This window comes from Xyrauchen texanus, chromosome 1, assembly GCF_025860055.1.
Source record: "Xyrauchen texanus isolate HMW12.3.18 chromosome 1, RBS_HiC_50CHRs, whole genome shotgun sequence".
Lineage (NCBI taxonomy): Eukaryota > Metazoa > Chordata > Actinopteri > Cypriniformes > Catostomidae > Xyrauchen > Xyrauchen texanus.
The window spans coordinates 12,181,905-12,196,114 of NC_068276.1; the positions used below are offsets into that span (position 1 = coordinate 12,181,905).

At 44.1% G+C, this 14,210-nt stretch overlaps 1 protein-coding gene across 1 annotated transcript in view; it reads right to left on the reverse strand.

Moving 5' to 3' along the window:
• Positions 1-14,210, reverse strand: part of LOC127647230 (ADAMTS-like protein 3) — a 295,504-nt gene that overhangs the window by 248,700 nt on the left and 32,594 nt on the right. Inside the window, exon 3 of the mRNA XM_052131370.1 lies at positions 13,178-13,297. Coding sequence (XP_051987330.1) covers positions 13,178-13,297 — 120 coding nt within the window. The remainder of the gene's footprint in view (positions 1-13,177; positions 13,298-14,210) is intronic.

Consider the following 14,210-nt stretch of genomic DNA (forward strand, 5'->3'; position numbering starts at 1 on the left):
CTCCACTTAAGACATACCGGTCTTAAAAAATTACTTTCTGAAGTATCTGGTTGTTGTCTGCTACAGCTTATAGGATGGCTGTGCTTGGCATTTGATTGTATTGGTCCTGCCACGATCCATTCAAAATGGAGCCACTCTTCTTTGCCTTGACATTTAGGTAGGGGCTCTGCCATAAACTGGCTCCTGGAATGTCATCTGGTCTGATTATTCACCACAACAATATAACAAAGACTCTGGTACCATATTACTTTACCCATGGATAGACTCACGGGTCAATTTGACCCCTTTGAACTTTTAAAATCAAGTTTAACATCATTTTAACAAATTTTACATCAACTTAACTTTACGTTTTCTCCCTAAAACTTCATGACATCCTCTAGAGAGGTGATTTAAACCTGGCAATGTATTTTTGTTTTCCAATTGCATGGTTTTATAAACAAAGGTATAAAAAGTACATACTTTAATATTTTGTTAATATAATATTTTTAAATGACACCAAGATAATTTTTAATAGTTTATAGTCAATTCAGAGGCCAAGATATTCCACAAAACATGGTGATGGGGCGAGGCATCCTAAATAACACTGTATGTCTATAGGCAAAGTCACAAAACATGGTGGGGAGCCTTCTGCCTTTAAGATCTGTATATTGTGATAGAGAATTAGTTTTTATATTGTTTTCTGCCATCTAGTGGAACGATCTATGACTAAAAGTAGAAAGAAGCAAACAGAGGCTGTAGTACAAGCTTTTGAAATTAAAGATAACAAATGGGTCAATTTGACCCAGCAGGTTCAAAGTAGGGACTTGATTGATAAGATCACCCAAGGGTTAAATAAAACACCCTTCTGCTTTGTTCATTATTGTTCACTTCTGTGACAGCTAATATGCAAGTTCTGTTAGGCCATGTTGGGACTAACTCTCGGAACATCACACTACTCAGTATTATTCTCACAATGCCACAGACCACAAAGATGGTCCCTTGCACTGGCTTTCCCAAGTCTTTCCCTCTCAAAGCCAGAATTTCAAATCCCCTGACCATTGCATGCCCCTTTGACCCAAATTAATCAGCACACTCTGAACCCATCCATTTAAAAAATGGCTTTATGCCTGCAAAGTGTCACATCTTTTCAAAAGAGAACTTATTTTAGAAAGGACTGGACTCATTGTGAGTGGAAACACTGGCACCAGCATGCTGCCCTGAGCCAGAAAGCTCCAGCTGGCTAAACTCAAAGTCTCAAGCAGGTATTGAAAGACAAAAAACCCATTAGATATTCTTAACAGGGCTCTGAGAGGAAAGCTGCTACATACTATGAGCCTTGTCTGTTAAGCGGTACAACTGGCCGGGGAGATACCCAAAGGGAACATGTGCTTTATCTATTAGTTTAAGCCCCGTGTCTGTAGGGGAAAGCTACATTCTGTGGCTATAAGCTCACAAGGCACATGACTGGATGGTATCCACCATCCTCCTGGCACAAGAAATGCAGTAATGGAGAGAAATAACATGCATGCAACAACTCCAGGGCCAGTGGCATTTTCCTTTGAAAGATGAGGCCTCTACCTTTCAGACAGGATGGCTGGGAACATTCCACATCTAGTGACAAATGCAGGATATGAAACGTCAATTGGCATTAAAGATTAAGAAGACACAAAAAGGTTAACTTTTTCTTCCATAATGGAGTTTATGGACTGATATTTGATGAATTTCTTTACAGCGGGATTTCCAATGTCTGTTTGAGAATGACAATCAATGAACCTATACAGCACAGACTTGATTGTGAATTTCACAAACATATCTCTGGGTCACATTTCACCTCAAAATCAAAAGAAATAAAGTAAGAAACTGCATTTTACGCATAAAGAACGTGCCTATTTTTAGAAGCATTTAGGGTTTTTGCATTGTGACATATTTTATGAAAATAATTGGAATAAACTTTACAAAATCGAGAGTTTATGGCCAATTTGCCGCAAACTTGCCGTAAATTCACCACTGATCATTTTCACATGCAAATGAGCTTTACGGCAAACTAGGGATGCTCCGATACTGAAGCTTTTAGACAGATCGGGTATCGGTCAGACGAGCCTGATCCAAATCAGATACTGTGTGTTAGTTATGATCATGTCTGTCAAGTAGAGGTTGACCGATATATCGGTTTTACCGATTTATCGGCACCGATAACGATTTCTGGAACTATTGGTTATCGCAAAAAATCCACACCAATAATTAAGGGCGCGCTGTCGTTATACAGTATGAGAGCGGCCTCTAGAGGCGAAATAAAAACTTTCGTTGATGCCTCGTGGTGGTTGTTTTGACACACAAGACTGCGCGTTGAATGCAGCTGAACACTGCACAGAGCCGAACAATGTAGATTTAAAACACCAACAACTAAAAGGTATGTATATAGTACATGTTGTCAAATCATTCTAAAGTTATTAATTTCTTGAATAGATGCTGCATTAATAGAGAACAGTAGTATGTTTGCAGACAAGGCTGAGAGGACGCTAATATTAAAGCTAACCTCAAGCGGTTAGAACAATGTAACAAAAAATACGCAAGTCCTACCAAAATGTTTAAATAAAATGTATTACCATCTATTTGCATTAGTTTATATCTAGTCACATTTATGCTTTAGCCAGCTAAGTTGTATATTTAAAGGTAGTGAGAGATTTGAGAAAAAAATCTTAGAAACAAATCAGAAACGCATCTGATTTTAATTAATTTTTTATCCTCACAGTAATACGTATTTTTGTCATTTGATTAGATAATCATCAATTGATCATTGTGTGTGTGTGTGTGTGACGAGTTTCTTGGAGAATTTAAACAAGCGTAACAGTGCAAAATACAAACAAAAATATCACTGAATCTTATAGAAGTGTTAAAAATAGCATAAGACATTGCAATTCAATAGTTTCACATTAACGACCCATCACCAGAAGTGAAGTGATCAGCCACTTGAATACATGCGATAGCTCTGTGAATCACAAAAGGCTGTGTTTAATATGTAAATATATAAAATGTGCACGCAGACTGATGTCTTACAACTAAATTGAACAAAAAAGAGATCTGAATCCTTTAAAGACCAGATGTAAGTTGAAACATTTTTGTAAAAAGAAAAAAGGCAAAAATAAAACACTGGTTTCTTTTCTGCTGAAAACAGGAATTACTGTTAATTTTGCTGCTTCATTATCCAGTACAAAACACTTGTGATTAATTAATAAAATATACCACAGCCCACTTGCATTTATGTAACATATAAGCCTTTACACTTGTAAATATGCTTCACCACATTAAAAGCTCCTCAATTCCAACAGCACAATAATAAAACCAAAACCATGAAATGCCATCACTATTTTTAGTATTCGAGATAGCATGCCAACCTGCTGCTTTGTCAATGCGTGTGTCTCATTTGGCACTTTCCCTCCTCCTACCGCCTCATTTATTTCTACAATTTGATTCGCACTCTGTTGAGGTTGGTCAAAGTTGATGATGACTCTTTGAACCTATTTCTTATATCTATGCTGCTGTTACTCAGATACAGTATGCTGATGTTACTGCAGTGCACAAAGGAAGTATGTGTTATTTAAGGTTATGACAGGAAATACAAATATTGTTAGGCCTGCTGTTGTTAATTCTTCTTGGGGACTAGCCATTGGCTGTTGTATTCGAATAATTAATGAGGTAGGTCTGTGCAAGGTTTGAGGACTATTTGGGGATGTTATTAATTGTCATTTATAAGTAATTTGGGGTTATAATTCTGTTTACAGTTCTGTTTAGTGTTACATATGCTGTTTTATGTTAAATGATTTTAATTTACACTCAGGGAGATCAGTGTTCCTTTCAGTTAGGTTTGATCCTGTTGCAATAATCTGATTACGTAGTTTACAAGTACTAGCATGTTTTGGAAGAGAGGAAATGGTTTCCAAAGGTTAATCTTGCTCAAATTTGCAGCACTTGCTTTAGTGTGGCATAGTGTGTGACTTGAGAATGGTGGCACTTCCCCCAATGCCCACCCTTGGTGAGGGGCCTGATTCATCCCAAATCTCAGTTAAAACAGCAGTTCCCCTTCTGTCGCTCTCTCCACGTTGTGTCAGAGAAGCGACACTAGGGGTCTCTCTTGAGCGCCGATATTCACCTCTGGACTATGAAAAAAGGCCAATGAGAGTTGGCAACCAGTATTTGCATGTCCCGCCCCCGGACATACGGGTATTTAAGCGGTGCGGATACAGGAGTTCATTCAGAAAATTTCTTCGGAGCCGATGGTCGTGTCTGCAACTGCTGCGTGTACACACCGAGTTCCTGTTATCCCTCTGCTGCATGCTGTTGGATTCTACGGTGCACAACAGCGGCTTTCTCCTGTTTGCACGGCTGTGCATTCCTGCCCCTGGGCACATCGACAGTGCAGATTTAAAAACTCTCACGAGTTTTTTTCCTAAAAGAGTGATTTTATTTAAAAGAGTCATTTCCTCTAAAAGAGCAAAACACAGCTGCGTTGAACGTCCTTTTAAGGACGCGTCTTTATAAAGATGCCCTTCTGCCCCTGTGTTGTTTTTGGATGCGGTAGAGTGCTCTCCGCTTCCGACGGCCACAGGCGCTGTCTCGTGTGTCTGGGTAGCGATCACACCGAGGCTGCGTTTGTGGATGGTTCATGTTCTCACTGCGAGAACATGACCATGACAACGTTGCGTTCGCGGCTTGCTTACAACCATGAGCAAGCCACTCCAGCCGCCCCCCGTGTCGCTCCTTCTTCCCACAGGATTGAGGACAATGCGGCTGGCGATGGAGGCAATTTGGGGATGGCAGCGGGTGCAGCTCCGCCGGGTACGCCCCCTCGGACCACCCACGCCCCGACACGCTCGTTGATTCCCGTCCATGCTCGAGGTAGCGGTGACTCGCCTCACAGCCAGTCGGCCGACCCTCTTGCGATGGAAGCCGATGAGCTCGCCGCGGCATCGGAGGGCGGGTTATCTGATGCTGAGGACTCCCCTGGGCTGCCGCTTTCGGGCCTGCACCCTTCGTGGGCGTACATTTTTCCGCAGTACACGGCCAACATGCCCTCTCCCTGCGCGAAGAAATCGCCTCCCTTCTATTAAAGGACACGATAGAGCCTGTCCCTCCAACCGAAATGAAGAAGGGTTTCTACAGCCCTTACTTCATTGTACCCAAGAAAGGTGGCGGCTTACGACCGATCTTGGACCTGCGAGTTTTCAATCGGACCTTGTCCAAACTCCCGTTCAAAATGCTCACCCAGAAACAAATTCTATCTGACGTCCGGCATCTAGATTGGTTCGCAGCGGTAGACCTGAAGGACGCGTACTTCCACGTCTCAATTCGCCCTCGACACCGCCCCTTCCTAAGGTTCTCGTTCGACGGCCAGGCGTATCAGTCCCGACGCGTTCTGGTCACAACCGACGCCTCCAAATTGGGTTGGGGCGCCGTATGCAACGGGCACGCAGCCGCAGGCCGGTGGAACCAAGGCCCGTTGCGCTGGCACATCAACTGCCTAGAGCTGCTGGCTGTTTTTCTGGCCCTGAAGAAGTTTCTCCCGTTAATTCGGAACAAACACGTCCTAGTCAGGACAGACAACACCATGGTCGTAGCCTACATAAACCGCCAAGGCGGAGTACGCTCCCTCCACATGTCACAGCTCGCCCGTCGTCTCCTCCTATGGAGTCAGCAGTGACTCAAGTCACTGCGCGCCACTCACATCCCCGGCAACCTCAATGTGATAGCGGATGCGCTGTCAAGACAAAGCTTGCCCGGCGGAGAGTGGAGGCTCCACCCCCAGTCGGTCCAGCTGATTTGGGACCGGTTCGGCAAGGCTCAGGTAGACCTGTTTGCCTCCCAAGAAACCTCCCACTGCCCGCTCTGGTATGCCCGGACAGAGGCTCCCCTCGGGGCAGACGCGTTGGCACACAGCTGGCCTGCGGGCTGCGCAAGTACGCATTTCCCCCAATGAGCCTTCTTGCACAGGTGCTATGCAAGGTCAGGGAGGACGAGGAGCAAGTCATTCTGGTAGCCCCTTACTGGCCTACCCGGACTTGGTTTTCGGACCTCACGCTCCTCACGACAGCCCCTCCCTGGCGGATTCCCCTGAGGAAGGACCTTCTTTCTCAGGGACAGGGCACGCTCTGGCACCCGCACTCAGACCTCTGGAACCTCCACGTCTGGCCCTTGGACGGGATGCGGAAGATCTAGCCGGCCTACCACCGACCGTCATAGATACAATCAATCAAGCCAGAGCCCCCTCTACCAGGCATCTCTACGCTCTAAAGTGGCGTCTGTTCGCGGACTGGTGTTCTTCCCGAGCCGAAGACCCGCAGAAGTGCGCAGTTAGGTCAGTGCTCGTGTTTCTTCAGGAGAGGCTGGAGAGGAGGCTATCCCCCTCCACCCTCAAGGTGTATGTCGCCGCTATCGCGGCCCACCACGACACGGTAGACCTCAAGTCTCTTGGTAAGCACGACTTAATCGTCAGGTTCCTAAAAGGTGCCCGGAGGATAACTCCCTCCCGGCCTAAACTGTTCCCCTCCTGGGATCTCTCGGTCGTCCTTACAGGTCTCCAGAGACCCCCCTTCGAGCCGCTTGACTCAGCTGGACTCAGGGCCCTCTCTCTCAAGACTGCCCTGCTGATTGCGCTCGCTTCCATCAAGAGGGTCGGGGACCTGCATGCGTTCTCTGTTAGCGACGCTTGCCTGGAGTTCGGTCCGGCAGATACTTTCGTGATCCAAAGACCGCGACCGGGCTATGTGCCCAAGGTTCCTACCACGCCCTTCAGGGATCAGGTAGTGAACCTGCAAGCGCTGCCCCGGGAGGAGGCAGACCCAGCCCTTTCACTGCTGTGTCCAGTACGTGCTTTACGTATTTATCTGGACCGCACACAGAGCACCAGACGCTCTAAGCAGCTCTTCGTCTGCTTTGGGGGACAGCAGAAAGGGAATGCTGTCTCCAAGCAGAGACTCGCCCACTGGGTTGTCGACGCCATTTCCCTGGCTTATCACACCCAGGCCGTGCCCCCCCTTGCAGGTCCGAGCTCACTCCACCAGGAGTGTTGCGTCCTCATGGGCACTGGCTAGGGGCACTGCCCTAGCAGACATTTGTAGAGCAGCGGGCTGGGCAACACCTATCACTTTTGCGAGATTCTACAATCTCCGAGTTGAGTCAGTATCGTCCCGTGTTCTCTCAGGTACCGAGCCCGTAGAACTCGGTGGCACGCCCACGATCTGACCAGGTGAATCGCTTGCACCTAGTGCCCTTCTCCCTAACCAGGAGAAACAGTGCGCCTTCATTCCCAGGAGATCTCAGGTTTGGGACACTGGTCGATTCCTCCCTAGCCCTCGTGGGTCGCAGTTCAGCGGAGGAACTCGCTGACCCAAGCCACTGCGGGTACCGGAAGCTACCCTGTACTGGTATAGGTGCTCCACAGGTAAGGCCTCCTTCGGACTCCCCCTGTGTGTAACACCACGATTCTGTCCCCTCTGGCGATCTGACTCCCATGTTCCCTTAGGCATTCATGGCTGCCTCGGCTGCCGTGCTGTATGTTCCCCCCTCTATAGGCTGGATCCACCACCACACCGACTTTTCTGCCCTAAGCAGGCCTCTGATGGTTTTGCCACTTAAACTTGCCTCCCCTCTCAGGTAGGCGTGGCCTCCGCAGGGTCTTCTCCGCCCTGGATAAGGACTTAGACCCCCTTCCCTCAATGCGTGTAAGGGCCCCGGCCTAAGTTGCTCTATGCGAGAAACATAGAGAGAAAAGAGGCCCGGCCAGGCTTGGCCCGTTCCCAGGTTGGCGGCCAGCACCTTGTTCCCCTTCAGGGTAACGATAAGGAATCCTGATGGCTTAAATGGGGCATTGGGGAAGGGTATGTGCAGCCTGATACAGTTGGTCGTCCTGCACGTAAGAATACCTGCTCGCTCCTGTATCAGCAGTTCACGTACACGGCTCAGCGCATGGCGCTTTTATAAGTGGACCCCTAGTGTCGCTTCTCTGACACAACGTGGAGAGAGCGACAGAAGGGGAACGTCTAGGTTACGTATGTAACCTCCGTTCCCTGATGGAGGGAACGAGACATTGTGTCTCCCCTGCCACGTCGCTGAGCCATTTCCGGCTCCTCAGAAAAATCCTGAATGAACTCCCGTATTTGCGCCGCTTAAATACCCGTATGTCCGGAGGCGGGACATGCAAATACTGGTTGCCAACTCTCTTTGGCCTTTTTTCATAGTCCAGAGGTGAATATCGGCGCTCAAGAGAGACCCCTAGTGTCGCTTCTCTGACACAACGTCTCGTTCCCTCCATCAGGGAACGGAGGTTACATACGTAACCTAGACGTTTCCAGGTTATCCACAACTGTGAAAAGCTGTCCTGCTTTTTGGTCATCATCCTGAATATGCTCCAGGGCTTGCTTGAGTACTCAGCAGCACACTCTAATAGCTCTCGTTGCATCAGCTCTCGCTGGCCCGCTAATGGCAGATAAGCTTTTCAGAGTCTGTCCTTCACACTTCTCATGTTATTACATGGGATTTCCCATCTTTTGTTGACACTGAAAAGAAATTGTACAGCATTTCAATGAGTCCAAAACATTTGGACAACATTTGATCCCTCTAAATTCAGCGAATGGGCAGAACACGGGATGTACACCACAAACTGATTTACGTCTTTAACTCTGGACTGAATTCTTAAATATTTGCCAGTCATGTTACTAGCTTTGTCATAACTTTGGCCGCAACAATCCATCAACTACATCAAATGTTATGTTCTTCTTGAGTCAAGGTGGGTACATTTTCCATGTGTTCTGCAGTATGGCTGTGATTTGGAATGAACTGCAGAAAACGTTCAAATTGTTGACCACTGTCCTGTTGGATGAGGCAAAAGATCAGAGGAAGTTGGTCATTGTGAGTTATGTCTGGAGTAGAATCTAGGATCAGGGAGAAGTATTTCACACTTAATTTCATCCAAAATTTCATCCGCAGCATCAGGACCCGCACCAGCCGACTACATGACAGCTTCTTCCCCCAAGCAGTGAGACTGTTGAACACTTGATCTATCAGGATCAATAATTAGCACTGCACTTTATTAATCTATAATCTCACACTGGACTGTCAACATATTCTCCTCAATACAACTACTTATATATATATATGTGTGGCAGCGGGGGCGTGGTCAAGCGCCCGTCCGGGAGAGGAAAGCGGTAAGGGCGCTTACACCTGAGCTAAATTATGCCTAACACCTGTCTCTAATTCCAGTGAGCACGAGGAGAGCGGCATAAAAGCAGACACCGAGCCTCCAGTCGGGGGGAGATGACAAGCCAACTCAGTGCGCTTGATCACTATTGTGTATTATAAAACGAGAATTAAAAGCTTACCTGTTGCTGAACACCTGTTCCCTGTCCTCCTTCTTGTGGGAAACGTTACAATATATTTCATATACTCTTTACTTATTGTATATTGTATATTGTGTATTCTATATTGTGTGTATTGTTTACTGTACATTGTATATAATTATTGTGTTGTGTAAGTATGTGTACATTTGATATGTAAATTGTGTTGTGCAAGTATGTTGTTTATTGTAATTGGTATATGTCTCGTCACTGTCATGACTGCTATGTTGCTCGGAACTGCACACAAGAATTTCACCTACTGTTGCACTTGTGTACATGGTAGTGTGACAATAAAGTGATTTGATTTGAATTACTTGAAGAACTTTGTCAGCCATGACACAAATAAACTCGTCACACATTGTCGAAGTCAGATAGCTTGTATGTCCACAATTTGGGTCCATACTTAATAAGATTCTCTGCATCAACAGTCCCACACGATGAACGAGCCAGCAATGCATCGATGTGTTCCACAGACCCTTTGTGTTCTAATAAACAACTTGATTTATTCTTCCAGCCATTGAATCCTGAAGCAAAGGCTGTTCATGTGGGATGCTAACGTCAGCTTATGGCACTTCAGGTATGGCACTCCATGATAGGCTTAGCAGGTGATAATGGGCCAACAGCAACGTGTTCTTCGCATTCCTCGCTGTTGTTTTCATCTTTTTTCCATGTGGAAACGAACCACAAACCAACGCAGTCAAGTGCACATTAAGTATGTTTTGAAACACACACAGTTTTATCAGAGTATTTACAGCAGTGCATGAGTACCGGCCCATTTGAGCAGAGATGCTTGGAAGTCTGTCATAACAACAGGAAGCAGCATGTGTTTCCATGGTTGCTGTACCACCACCACATTCCAGTATTAAATCACCATAATGAAACCCATCCAGGACATGCAAGCCAACATTTCACAAACATAACAACTGGACTGGCAAAGAAGATGGTTAATTCTTACCCTGGAAAAGCAATAACAGGCCCCAAAACAGTTGATTGGCACACAGACCGTCTGGGTTAATGGCTCCCATGGCAGGCGTTCAAAAGAAAACAGTCACGTAGAGCTTTATAATGCATATAAACTTTGGGTGTACCTGGGCTTTCTACTAAAGAGGGTTTACTAAGGCCCCATTTACACTGTATGGTTCAAGTGACCCAAATCCGATTTTTTCCTCTCATGTGGCACAGATCGTATATGACCGGTGAACGTGTAAGCAGGAAAAAAATGCATGGATTCCGATTTTCTCAGATCGCATTCAGGCCTCACTCATATGTGGTAATAAATCGGATATGAATCGGTTACGTGCATTTGCGTGTGTCATGTAAGCAGACAAATTGGATATTCCCCAGTAAATGCGAGTCGTACGTCATTAAAGTGACGTCAACTCAGGTGGACGCCACCAACTGAGATCACGTGACTTATTATAGGCGCGATGGAAGACGACGGAAACACACAGTGGAGCAATGCGAAGGTTTCATGTCTTTTGAGTGTTTGGGGTGAAGAGACAGTGCAGGCAAAAACGCAGGGCTGTTATCGAAATAAATCAATTTATTTAGACATTTCACGAGATATGGGGAGGCACGGTTTGGAGCTCTTCAGCTTCTGGCAGCTTGATGTACTCACGCATCATCTCATTTCGCACGGCATGGCAAAACTCCCGGACTATTAAGCATACTGATGCGTCACTTATGACAAACAGATGTGCCAGTGTTCGATAACCAGCTCCTGTCGCGAGCCACCATAGTCCAACTCCAACGCGCTTCTGCACTGAGATTGCCTGGCGAAATGTTGTGTCCTCGTATGAGAGCATTGGTGACAACCGCACACACAATATTTCAAAAGTTTTTCGTCGCATACGAAAGTTGCTGACCCACAGTTCTTGACCCCAGGTTCCAACAACGCGATCCCACCAGTCTTGAGTCCTTTGCCTCATCCAAACCTCCCTTTGAACCGATGTTGCAGCAATCATCGCTAAATTCGCCCAGGCTGCAACAAGGGCTCTCCTCTTTTTTCTCCGCCGTACGAGACCAATGTTTTGCTGACTTTTTTGATGACTTTTCAAAATACTGTGGAAAGCAAAACACTGGATAGTTTTATTCGCGTCTTAAATCCATTGCATTTCGTGCTGTTTTACTTCATTTTCCGGGTCAGAACGTCTACATTTGGTAGTTTCAGCAGTGTATGTGTAAATGCAAAAATCGGATACAGGTCACTTTTAAAAGATGATGTAAGCGTGTCGTCAAAAAAATCGGATATAGTCAGAAAATCGGATTTGGGCATCAAGACCTGCAGTGTAAATGCAGCCTAAGACTGCCTGGCCTAAATTCCCCTTAAGCCGAGGAGCTGATCTAAAAGTCTTAACTGATCGCACAGAGTGGAGTTCTAAAGTGCTCCTTGATAACCGCAGCTGACAAAATGCCTGTCAACGAAGGTTACAGTATATTATTTCTGTCAAGTATTATCTTCCAAGATGTGCTAATTGATCAACAACAAAATCGTCAGGTATCACACTCCAATATTCAATAGCACTTTGGTTTTATTGTTTGAAGAATTTATAAACTGGATAGTTCTGGTCCTGGATGCTGTTTGGTCAATATAGCGTTCCAGCCATGCTAAAACACATGACACGGTAATAACGTGGATGAAAAACATCCATGTCATGCTTAACAACATCATTTAGCCATCATAACAGTTGATTCACAATATAACATGGATTCTTATATTGTATTGCTTAATATACAAATATATGAAATACACAAATATACTCATCAAATAATATATAATTCATGAATAGCATCTGTGCACACAGTGTCAGCACTTTCAGTTTCAATTACTTAAAAAAAAAGCATGGGACGGGAAGCATGGCAAAGAAAATGGTTGATTTTTGCACTGCTAATGAGGTTGGTAAAAAAACATTTCAGAATTGGCTGAACTTACACTTACCGTAAAAGGTTATATTTACTTTGTAGTGGTGTTATTCATGTATGAATTTTACGAAGCACAATTAACAATACAGTGCAGAACAGACATGGTTTTCCACAATGAGTCAATGAGTGTGCTTAGGAGCCTTTCTTGTTGAGGTCACTTTTTTGCAGAACAATAATGTAAAGTAAAAGACAAATCTATACTGTAGCTCTGTTCCAAAAATAACTGATTTGCATTACAGCAAGGCTGTTCCAAATGGTAGAGATCCCTGATACCTTGTTTTAAGTCATACATCCCAGGGTGCATTGTGGCAAGCTCAGTTAAATTAATCAAATGTATCAATACGTTTAATTTAACTGTGAAAAGTGTTAATAAAATTAGGAATTTTTAACCAATATGCTATTTGTCAATGTGTTTTAGTTTATTAGAGATTTGTGGCATTAGCTTAGCAACATGCTAAGCTAATGCCACAAAAAAAAACTTTTGGAATCAATTGTGAGTGAGCCTCCAGTATGCTTTACAAATGGAACGATATTTTGTGAGGTAGGCGTACCACGTAGAGTTGCTATACATGTAGAGTGTTCCAAATCAGACACTTCAGAGGTTCTATTTTAGTTAAGATGCTCCCTTGAAAGGTAGCTGCCAAAGAAGGCTGTAGACAGCATGGCAGCTCACTAGGTTTTAGAGAGACTAAGAGACTCTTAGTAAAATACAATAATTTGCTTAGTTAGTGTAAATTTATTTTGGAAGCCGATGAACCATAATCATGTCAGAAAGCAACAGTTTAACAATATGAAATTAAATCACCACATCAGGAAGTCACAAAATGACTGAATATTTCAGCTTAAGTATTTTAAGGGAATTGCATGTGTGATTCTTTGTCTCTGACCTGGTCATCATAGCGATAGGTGAGATACTGCTCTCCTGTTGTTTCTTCCAGAAAGCTTCCTTGTGGAGAAAGTGCAAATTCAGGTAGGAAATAAGTGCCCTGCGTCTGGCTCGCTACCCCCTGTAAAACAAAACCACAGCACCCATATTAAACCTGTAAACCTGCTGCGGAACATAATTTGAAGTTTGCCTATATATTTAAGATGGCATTACATATGTGTACACAAGGTGAAATCAAAAATTTAGTTCAAACTAAACTGAAGCATGATTTAATTATATTAACTATGAGGAAAGAATATAATTCTAGAACATTCTGTAGAATGTTCTAGAACATTCTACAGATGTTCTAGAACCATTCATTCCAGTATAATAATAATAATAATAATAATAATAATAATAATAATAATAATAATAATAATAAAAACTGCTTCTGAAAAAAAAGATCAGTTCTCGTTTCCCAACCCTAGTGATGGAGCAATATTTGATCCCCTTTGATGTCCAACATAATTACCCTAACTCATGAAATGAACATCAAAACACATTCCAGCTGCTTTCTATCTTTGGAATCTTTGAAGTAAATAATCATATTTCATAAGTTATGTAAAAGGAATACTTCTACTATGTCAGCAAAATTAAAAAAGCACCTGGTAATGCAATGCAGGCAACATGTATAATAAATACTATGTATCTACATTTCAACATGTTCACATACTTTGCTCACATTGCCGGCTTTATTGAGGAAGCACATGCACCAAATCCTGAATCATTCAGGCTGATTTCAAGTACCATGTGTTTACTGTGCAAATGCCCATGCTGACGGCAATCTGAGTAAAAGAGTGGCAAAACAGTTATAAACATGGGAGTTAAGGTGGTTGTAAAATCACAGCAAAGTAACGACCCAGCTTTTTTCTCACAAAATAGGCAACTTAGGTCTACAGGTGTTGAAGCATTAAAACAAAACATACAAGGAATCAAAAGTCTGTATTTCGGTGATGTTGGTTGCTGCTACAAGCTTTTTGGAGCAGTTACGCCCT